Source organism: Cryptomeria japonica, chromosome 1 (assembly GCF_030272615.1).
Source record: "Cryptomeria japonica chromosome 1, Sugi_1.0, whole genome shotgun sequence".
Lineage (NCBI taxonomy): Eukaryota > Viridiplantae > Streptophyta > Pinopsida > Cupressales > Cupressaceae > Cryptomeria > Cryptomeria japonica.
In genome coordinates, this window is record NC_081405.1 from 39,619,249 (window position 1) to 39,629,809 (window position 10,561).

General features: G+C 31.6%; 1 protein-coding gene across 1 annotated transcript; it reads right to left on the reverse strand.

Annotated features, from left to right (window-relative positions):
• Nucleotides 1-9,079: 9,079 nt before the first annotated feature.
• Nucleotides 9,080-10,254, reverse strand: LOC131027402 (non-specific lipid-transfer protein). The gene is made up of 2 exons (XM_057957445.1): nucleotides 9,778-10,254; nucleotides 9,080-9,412 (listed from the first exon to the last, which is right to left on the reverse strand). The coding sequence occupies exons 1-2, from the start codon at nucleotides 10,152-10,154 to the stop codon at nucleotides 9,367-9,369; spliced, it is 423 nt and encodes a 140-aa protein (XP_057813428.1). The 5' UTR covers nucleotides 10,155-10,254; the 3' UTR covers nucleotides 9,080-9,366.
• Nucleotides 10,255-10,561: the final 307 nt, after the last annotated feature.

Consider the following 10,561-nt stretch of genomic DNA (forward strand, 5'->3'; position numbering starts at 1 on the left):
ACATGAGTTTGCAGAAGGATCTAACAGTTGAGTCTAATGGACAGATGGAATGAGATGACAGAGAGCTTATGGGGACAAACTAGATGAAGTCTTGTGGTAGAACCAAATCAGAGTTGGAGAAGAAAGAGAACATTATGCAAAGACAATGTGCGGATCTAAAGCAAAGGAAGAGAAACAAAGAGAGTCAAAGGTTAGAGAAGTCGATTGAGGCACCAAAGGAACTAAAGCAGAGGTTGGTAGATAAAGAAGATGTTTGGATCAGAAATGAGCATGGGGTCTTTATTCTGAATCCTTTTAGATTTTCATGAGTTGCCTCTCATGGAACATCTTTTTCTGCATGGGTTGTCTGATGCAGGAGCATCCCTAGTCGATGAGCAATCTTGCATCAACCAAAAATATTTCCTTTCAGTTTTGTTCTTGTTTAGTTCATTGTGCAGTTTTTTGTGTTCTTACTAGTTGGTACCGGTAGTTTCTTTCTTTTCGTGGTAGACCTTATTTTTGGTCTACAAGCTGGTTCGTGTGCTTAATTCCAAATTTCCAGTTCATTTGGGTTCTTTTCCGGTTAGTTATCGCGTTCGGTTGACTGTTTCTGGGTTCCGAGATAGTTCTTGTGCTTACTGGTTGGTTTTCCTTCATTACCAGCGCGATTCTTGGCATGTGGATCTATTTTGGATCTTGTCCAGTGTTCTTTGGTGTGTGGCCAACCTTCCTATTGAACCACATCTCTTGGTTGTTATTTTTCGAAAAGATTTCTTTAATTCTTAGGGTCGACCTAGTTACATGTTTCATTTACCTGCATTGGTAAATGTAATCTTATGAGGCCGACCCAGATATGTTCTGGTGGGTATAAATGTGATGTTATGTAATCATTTGTAGGGGCAAAGGAAGTAGAATTGAGAATAAGGATTGAGATTCGCATATTTTGATCCGATTGATTCTTAGAGTCCCGGATTGGATTGTATCTGGCTGATAGCCTGCATGTAACCGGTTCACCACTGGATGTTCTTTGATGATAATATGATGATAGCCGGATGATTGCCGAAAGTTCTAAAGCAATAATATGATTTGTTTGTGCAATCTTGTTATGTTTTCTTGTTGCTTTTGTTGTGTTACTCTTGTTGAATAAGCCGGTTGATTCTCTTTGAGGGTTTTACCGGTTATGGCTGCATCAAAAAGGCAAGTTTGTTTTCAATTTTGAGAGGACGAAATGAGGAATGAAGAGAGATTAATGAATGTTTTTTAGTCTTCTATATTTTGTTTTACAATAAATTTTATATTGTGAATTTTGGTTGCATCATGCAAGAAGAGGGATAGGAGATGAAGAGGAAGAGGGGGTATTCCCAGATGCGTAGATGTATGCAAAATCTACAGAAACAAGTAGTAGAGCTTGTAGGTGTAATAGAAGATCAAAGAATAAGGGGAAATGATTCTAATAAAGAAATAAGACAAAGTGGTGAAGATCAACATACAAAATATGAAGAGGAAGCACTATTAGAGCACCTAACCTTTGAAGAAATTATACTCAAAGGATTAGAACCTAAAGAAATGAAAATGAAGGAATCAAAATTGAATTTTCTAATTATGCAAGTAGTCTCAAACTAGAGGAGTAGATTTCTTGACTAGTATGAAAATTTTCATTTAATGGAAGACTATAACAAAATAAAAGAAGGTAAAATTTGCATGCACTAAATTCAAGGATCATGCAATGATTTGGTGGGATTATCTACAAAAGAAAAGAGTTATAAAGAGGAAGGATAAAATAAAAACATGGAGTAAAATGGAGAGGAATCTCGGAGAGAAATTCCTACTTGTAAATTATGCACAAACACTTTTTCATCAATTTCAAATTTCAAAGCAAAAATAGTCTACTATGCAAGACTATATAAATGAATTTTATAAATTATCCATTCATGTGGAGCATCAAGAGATTGATGAACAAATGGTATATAGCAAGGTAAGTATATGGCTTAAATTTCTCTATTCAAGATGAACTAATCATGTACAGAATTAGAGTATGTAAGAGGCATACCAATTAGCTTTAAATACGGAACAAAAAAATAATAGATAATATCTCCAAAGTAGTAGAGGAGCGAGAAAAGCTACTAAATAACCATTGCTGAGTGATTTAATTTATGGCAAGGGAGAATCATCTCAAGGAGTTGAAAAATTAGATGATACCCGACAAGACTTTTAAAATCAAAAGAGGAAGAGGGTTTCAAGGGCAGAGGTTACAATGGTGGTAGAGGATGGGAAAACCCATGGAGACCTTTCATTTTATTTAGTTGTCATGAAGAGGGTCATAGGGCATTTGAGTGTCCAAATTACCACATGCACTTAAATAACCTAGATTGAATTTGGTTCAAGCTAAAGATGAGGAAGACGTTGTAAATCTAGCGATTCTACAAGATATGGGAGAGAACCTAAGGATGGGAAGGAAAATGGTGATTCCAAAGGAAGAGAAAATATGAAACAAAGGTTGAGATAATTCCTCGCTTCGAACAAATATATTTCCAACCAAATGCACCTCAAGAGGAAACCTATATGTCAACTTATTATTGATTGTGAAAATTGTGAAAACATGGTTTCTAGATAAATGGTAGATAAATTGAGCTTACATTGTAAAAAACATCCCCATCCTTACCATATTGAATAGTTTAAAAAGGGAAATGAAGTCAATGTTGATAAGAGGGGCAAAATGTAGACACCTAAAATTGACTATACCCTTGTGATAGTTCTAAAAACACGTCAACATTATCTTTTGATAAATCACCTAGTTATTCATCTTGCTAACACCACCTTATGTAACCTTGTGACACATTTATCCTGTTTTCCAAATTTAAAAAAATGAATTACATTAATTAATTAATTTAAATCTATTTATTTATCCAGTCATATAAATTAAATAAATCTTCTTTATTTAACTAATTTATCTTCCCACATTACCCTTATAAAATAACTACTTGAATAATTTTATTACTATTTGGATTAATTTGAGAGTCACGTGACTAACTAAGAGCTTTTGTAGATTCATAATACCTAGACACTTGACACAATCAATAAATGAGAGGCACAAAAGAAAATTTGGCTTTGCATCTCAACCAACCCTTTTATACTATATCTCCAAATCTCAACCATTCACATTAGGATATGCCGAAATCAAATCTCTCTTGCATCTCAATGGACACTTGTCACATGACTACAACTCCAATCCAAACCCTAGTCCCCAATCAATCCTAACCATCCATCAATCAATGCATCTTGTCCATTGATTTCCCTTTTTAAATTTTCATAAATGAGGAATCTCACCCCATTTGCATATCCAATCTTATGCTACTATTATGCTATCATTTGTCATTCTATCATCTCATTCACACTGTCATAATGTTGGATTTATGATTAACCACAAAAAGTCTATCTACACATCCTACATGATCTTTTTGAGGTTTTCAAGTATTTGGTTTGATTTAAGCTAGATTTGATATGTATTTCAATTATATCATTTTCTTGTGATACACAATGGATCACCTTTTTACCAAATCTAGTTGATTAAAAATTAACATGACCATTAAATATTTGTTCATCCTCCAACAAATAAATAAATAATACTCTTAATTAATTTCAATTTTGTTTCTATAAATGTAAAGATGTCTATTTTTTAGGAATTGTGGCCTATAAAGTGAATTTTTGAGAAAATATTAAATTATTGTAACTCATTCAATATTTATGATCAAAAGATGATTTTTAAACTATATCTTTCTTATAATATCCCCCACCTTCAATAAAAAAATGTAAAATGATTCATATACATGTATAAGGTAGATGTGAATCGTCAAAAATTGGGGTTTCATCTTCACCTTTACCCAAATTAGAGCTTTGATACTATTTTATATGGTCCATGCATATATTAATGGTACTAAGATAATATCAAATATAGGTTTCATAAAACACAATAGAAATAAATGGGTCAGATTCCCTAATATGCAATATATGCAAAAAAAGAATAATCCCTTGAGGCGGGGTAATATTGTATAAGACTCCTTATGGAAGAAGTCACTCCATGCTATATCTACAAAATATGTCAAATAATGTTGTATTCATCACGTGTTTTTACAATGATAATAACAACCTTTATATAGACATCCTGATATTAATATGATGGAGGGACAAACCATAATCCCAATAAAGGTCTACTCATCACATAATACAATTAATTACTTGATATGACTAATATAAAGTATGTGTGTCATATGTCAACATTTGCATCAACTTAAATATATTATAATATCATATATATAAGCACATCATAAATGAGAAGAATGATATCCATTAGGCATGGCAGTATCCTTCCAAATACACTTTATTCATGTCAAGGTTTATTAAGCATGATGGTAGCCATGTAAATCCATGTTGAGGATGGAGGTATCTATACAAAGGTCCCTAAGAAATGGTAGTGGGCATTAGAATATTTTTTAGACATGGTGGTAGTCATAATAACCATATAAATAATCATTTTATTCATAGTCATCAAATAGGTCCAATGATATTATATGAGATTGATAAAACAACCTCAAGTGATATCTAATGATCGATTCTCACATCAATTCATTGTTGCAAACTTCAAAATAATATTATAGAATTCAATTATATGTAAAATTTAGTAACAACATGTTAAATTAAACTCACAAAAATATATGAAGTCAAAAAAAATAGAACACACAAACAAAGATTGAAACAAGAAACCAAGCTTTCCCTAAAGAAAACCATATTTTTATGAAAAACTTAAACAAGAGTATACCATAAAAAATAATCAACAAAATACTTTTACTAAAGCCAACAAAGATCTTAAATGTTAAAGGAAAATGTAAGGGGGGATGCATTAATTTAATCTTAATTTAATAATCAAATGATAACTTTATGTAAAGCAACAAGATTAAGAGGTAGTATAAATGGGGATTGGTTTATCTCCATTTTATTCTTGTTATGTAGAATATACATAAGCGAATTAGGAACTGAAATGATAAAGCATGTGGCTTGTGTGAAGAATATATTGAATTTGATTTCATTAATATTATCTAAATGTGTAAATAATTATAGAGGTGATCAAGGAAAATTGTATTCAAGTGATTAGGCAAGGAAGACATTCGTGTGACTTAACATGGCACCTTGAAAAGGTGCAACTATATAATAATGATGGTTCTATAAGGTTAGAATTGTAGGCTTGTAATTATAGAGGTGATCAAGGAAAATCATATTCAAGTGATTAGGCAAGGAAGATATTCACGTGACTTAACAAGGCACCTTGAAAAGGTGCAACTTTATAATAATGGTGGTTCTATAAGGTTAGAGGTGTAGGCTTGTAATATAACATGTTCTCTTGTGAGTTTAAAACCGTCTACCTATATTATGAATTTGGGTGGTACTTATACAATGGTCATTAGCTAGGCATACAAGTAAAAATTAATAGACATCATATGCATTCGATGTGCTTGTTAATTTGTTGGTGAACCCCTCTCACACAATTGTTGATTTTTTTGTTTAATCCCTCTCCCTCTATATATGTGGTCATCAAGTAGTAGAGTAAGCAGTAATTATATGATAGAGGATTCATGGCACATCTGCACATCACTAGAAATTTATCAATTTATTATAATAAAAAAATTATATCATTGGTCCACAAATTTATCTATTTATTATAAAATAAGTATATCATTAGTCCACAAATCCAAATCAATAAGTTTGGGTCTTATATTTCTAACTAGTTCTTATATTTTATCCTTGAGTCATTCTTTCAAAAAAGACGCACATGGAAAATATTGAGGATTATTTATTGTCATTTTTCACCACCGTGCTATTTTAAATTTAAATATTCCTTCAATGATCATGTTTTAGCATTTAAGATGTAGTAAAAGTTTAAGATAACTCCACTCTAAATAAAAGTGGTAGGCATTCATATGCTAAGTGAGATGTTTTATCTAAATTTCATGAAGATAGTTAGTTACATGAAATTTTTCCTCATGACCATGGCATTAATTTTTCACCCACCTTCCAATTTTATAGAATGGGAAAAAATTTTATGAATAAGAGCTTCGAGGTCAATTTTTTAGTTATAATGTACTAGGTAATTTTATACTAATATATCTCTACAAACTTAGTATTCTTATATGTTCTTTATTCACAACAAGTCTTCTTGTTTCAAGGGTTGTTGTGATGGTTCATAAGTTTACAATTATGCACTATTATATGATCAATTACAAGTTGAGATCAATTTATTTTCTTGCTTGAGCATAAGAATATCCTTTTTTCTTATTTTTATGAACGTTTAGGTCACAATATCATTAATTGTTCTAAAATTATCTTTATTGAGGGATAATTAAATTATCTAGTGGGTAATCTCTAATTGTTCACTTGGATATTATCTAATTCTATATTTTCTTTCATTTCATTCTTCCTTTTTACTACAAAATAATTGTTTTGGACTTATTAAATATCCAATGAGAATTCAAGTTCATAATCTTGAAGGTTGTCATATGATTCATGTTTCATTTTGATAGACTTTACATAATTGATGTTTGCATGAGCATAGATTTATAAGAAAGTGTAAATTTTGAACATCAACACTTCTCATTGGAAACAAAAAATATATAATTAGAGAATTGAAATCCCATTATCCAATATAAAAAAAAATCTATTCTACTAATTAAGTTTTATGCATGGAAATTAAAAGGGACTTCCCTAATTGAAAGTTATAGTTAACAAAGGGAAGTATGTTGAAATAGTTTCATAGAGGTTTAATATATATGATAGTAACCAAACAAATGCACCTTTTACATTTGGTATAAAGATCTTGAAGACATGTTTAATATAATTTATGGAAGTGTTCTAGGGTATTCTTATCTATGCAATAGTTTATACTATACTATATATTGCCTAGGTAGTGTGGTTTTTTGGGTATTTAATTATGTCTAACTCTTGTAGGGAATATTGGTCCCATGTGCAAAGGTATATAGTTATTTTCATAGGAATTTTCTTTAATCTATTTATTACTATGTAACAAGTAATGTTGGTTGAATATTAGACATACATTTGTGTGTTGAAGAAAGATGCTCTACAGATTTGAATAATAAGTCTAGGTCTACAAGTAGCTATATATTCTCCTTCTTAGAGGAGTTGTTAGCTAGACAAACAAGAGTTGATAGTTTGTTTCCCTTTCCAATATTTAGACAAAATATATGGTTGCTACACATTCTTGTAAAAAGGAAGTGTGATTATAGAAACTATGCTTGGGTATTGGTTCTATATAAAGGATGAGAATGATAACTTGTGTTAGTCGAATAATTATGATAACTTGTTCTAGTCAAATTGTCATTATTTTGCAAAGAATCCTACCTTTCATGCTTACACAAAACACATTGATAAATGGCTTTACTTTGTTTGTGTTATGGTGTAGGATAGTAAGATATGGATTCAAAAGGCTACTAAGCTAGTGAGAATAAACAAGTTTACCTAGTGAAAAAGAATTATGGACATATATACCCTTAATTATTAGTATTCTTTGTTCTCATGCAATATATACAAGTGGGAGATTGTTAGAACTAGTTTTTGATACATACACTTTTCAAAGTCTCATGTTTGTACTCAGTTAATGTATTTAAATAGGGTTATATATAAATATGGATGTCTTATTTGAATTAGCACTCAATGCATTATAGGGCATCGGTTCCCGAGCTTAGGCTTAATAGCTCATGGGAGGGTAGCCCTTTTTGTATGTCACTTTGAAATATTATATGATTCCACATTCCACTTAAGACAAAATTTTGGTAAGGAGACTACTATTCTTAATTAGTGTAAGAGGTGTAAGACTTTGTAATAGCATGTATGTCATTGTAATATGTGTAAGAGCATATATGACATTATCAGATGGGATTGACAAAGTGGACTTTAAAAAGGCATTTGAGACTATCTATTTCAAACAAGTATGGGAGTTATATTCTATTTTAGGAAGTGTAACATGTGTGAAGGATATTGGAGATGGATTTGAGCTCCTTTTTTTCATGGTTTTAGTTTATGGTTTAAAAAAATTACTAGTAGTTTTTTGGGTCTTCCTTACATATATATCAAGGCCTTAACATAGAGGTTTAGCATCAATTTTGGAAACATTTAAGGTGTTGTAATTTCTAGTATTGTATTTTCTATCAAGATTTTGTTGGACTGTTGATACAAAATATAAATCATTTGTGGGGATATCTTAATTTTATTGTATGACAAGATATAATTTGTATGATAGTTAATTTACCCAAAATATTTTTTTACATATATACTTTGTATTATGTACTCTTCTTTCTATTGTTTTTCTTCTTTTTTATCTTATTTTAAGTTTCATTAAAGCATTCAACAATTTTGAATCCATTTGATTGTTACTAGATAAAGCATAAACATTGTAAAACCAATAGTTAATAATATTAAAGCACTTGGCCCCACTATTGTGTTTGCTATCGAAATATTCTTGGAGTGTTTCAATACAAAATCAAAATCGATTGTGGGGCTTTCTTCATTTTATTGTAAATGAAATATTCTTGGAGTGTTTCGATACAAAATCAAAATCGATTGTGGGGCTTTTTTCATTTTATTGTAAATCAAGATATGCATTTTGGTGATAAGTTTTTGTATCCAAAATGTTCTTCACATATAAGCGTTGTGTACTCTTCTTTCTATTGTTTATCTTCTTTTCTATCTTATTTTAAGTTAAATTAAAGAATTCAACAAGTTTGAATCCATTTGATTGTTACTAGATAAAGTATAAACATTGTAAAATTAATATTGAATAAGATTAAAGCACTTCACCCAACCATTGAGTGTAAAGGCCCAACAATTAATGACAGTGATGGAAATGGCTAAATATTACCCCATTTTACAGATACTTGTCTAATTTGAGTTATGGAAGCACCCATTTCATTAATCATATACATGAAAAGATTAATTTCAAATTAACTTATATTTTTCCTATATATAATAGATGTGAAAATTATGTACTAAATCTAATAATCGAAGACTACTAAATGATATGGAAATTATCCAATCCTTCACATGCTAACATACTCTCTATATAAAATAGACAGGCCTTCACAAGAAACATTGATTGCTTGACCCTCTAAAACATTTATTTTGGCATAAGATTCATTTCCCTTGATAAAATAAATAGCATATTTTAACAATTTGCAATTCAGTCCAAGAGCTATGAGCTCAGCTGTTGTGGGGAATTATTCTAAAATTCCTACTCAGTTCCATTGAGATGGTTTGAATGATTCGTAGACACTAATGTAGTTTCTTCATATTCACTTTTGAGCAGAGTGACTGGTAGACATTAAGTTAAACAGGTGGAATCTTGGAGCTGGTCTTCCATTCCTGAGGTACCCTGCAGCAGCGAAAACCAAAACATTTACAATGGCCATGCTTTATATTCAAATATTAATGGAAAAGATATCAGTTTTTTTCAAATTTGATTGTCTATTTTTTTTTCCATTAATGTTTCGGATTCATTATCAGAATGCTAAAGAGCTCAAGAAATGGAAATGTTTTTCTGAATTTGATTATCTGTTTTTTTCATCAACATTTCAGATTCAACAACAGAATGATAGAGAACTCAAAAAAAAAAAAAAAAAAACATTATACATTTTTCCTTTAAGATCTCACTCAAGACCCTAAGACTCTGGTAGTCCAACTAAGAAACAAGTGATCACAGAAAATCTCATAAAACAAAGAGTACAAAATGTGGCTTACTTTGAGCAGTCCATGTACTTGGTGAGATTGAAAGGCAAGAAAACAGAGCAAGAAGGCATGAGTGTGGAGAGAGCAGCATCATTGAAGTGGTAAATATTAGCATCAATCTTCATGCATTGGCAAATGCTCTGCATGTCCACATGATTGTTGACCTGGCCATGGAGAGTTTGCACTCCTTTACAGCAAGGGCTTCCAATCTGTGGAGGTGGGTTTCCTGTCATAAGGTATCCCAGGCAAGGTACCATTTCTCTGGTAGCTGTAAAACAGTCTGGTACAGCAGCCCACGCCATGATCACACTCACACTCATGCTCATGCCCACCAAAATACCCAAAAGACCAACACCAGGAACTCTACTCACTCTACTTTCCATTCTCATCCTTTTTTCAATATTCCAAAGCTTGTAAAACCTGAGACAATGGTGATGATGATGCAGATGGGGAGTTTATATTGGCTGGAGAAGAGGCCATTGTTCCCTTTCATTAGGGTTTCGTGGGTCACTCATGCATTTTATGCCTCCATGAAATGCAGTTTACCACCCCAATGTGATGGGATGCAGTTATAGGTCCTAACTGCCGGAGCCAGCGTGGGCTGCTGCATTAGTGTTGCCATTATTTTTTATTTCATAGTAGTATAAAATTTGCTATCTTCTTTTTTTTTCTTTTTATAATTCAAGGGTGTCCCTGCAATCTAGTCAAGTCTAAGCCTCTCTTAGGGTGAGACTAATCTCTTGGGGATGACAGCAGCAGTAGGCAAGCCACCATCATCATGTAAGTTTGGGCAGAG

What these genes read in the sequence shown, in the direction of transcription:
- LOC131027402 (XM_057957445.1), bottom strand. Translation starts at nt 10,154, where the DNA reads ATGAGAATGGAAAGTAGAGTGAGTAGAGTTCCTGGTGTTGGTCTTTTG. An exon ending in AAGTACATGGACTGCTCAAA is followed by an intron (nt 9,413 to 9,777) that starts GTAAGCCACATT and finishes TCGCTGCTGCAG; the next exon opens with GGTACCTCAGGAATGGAAGA.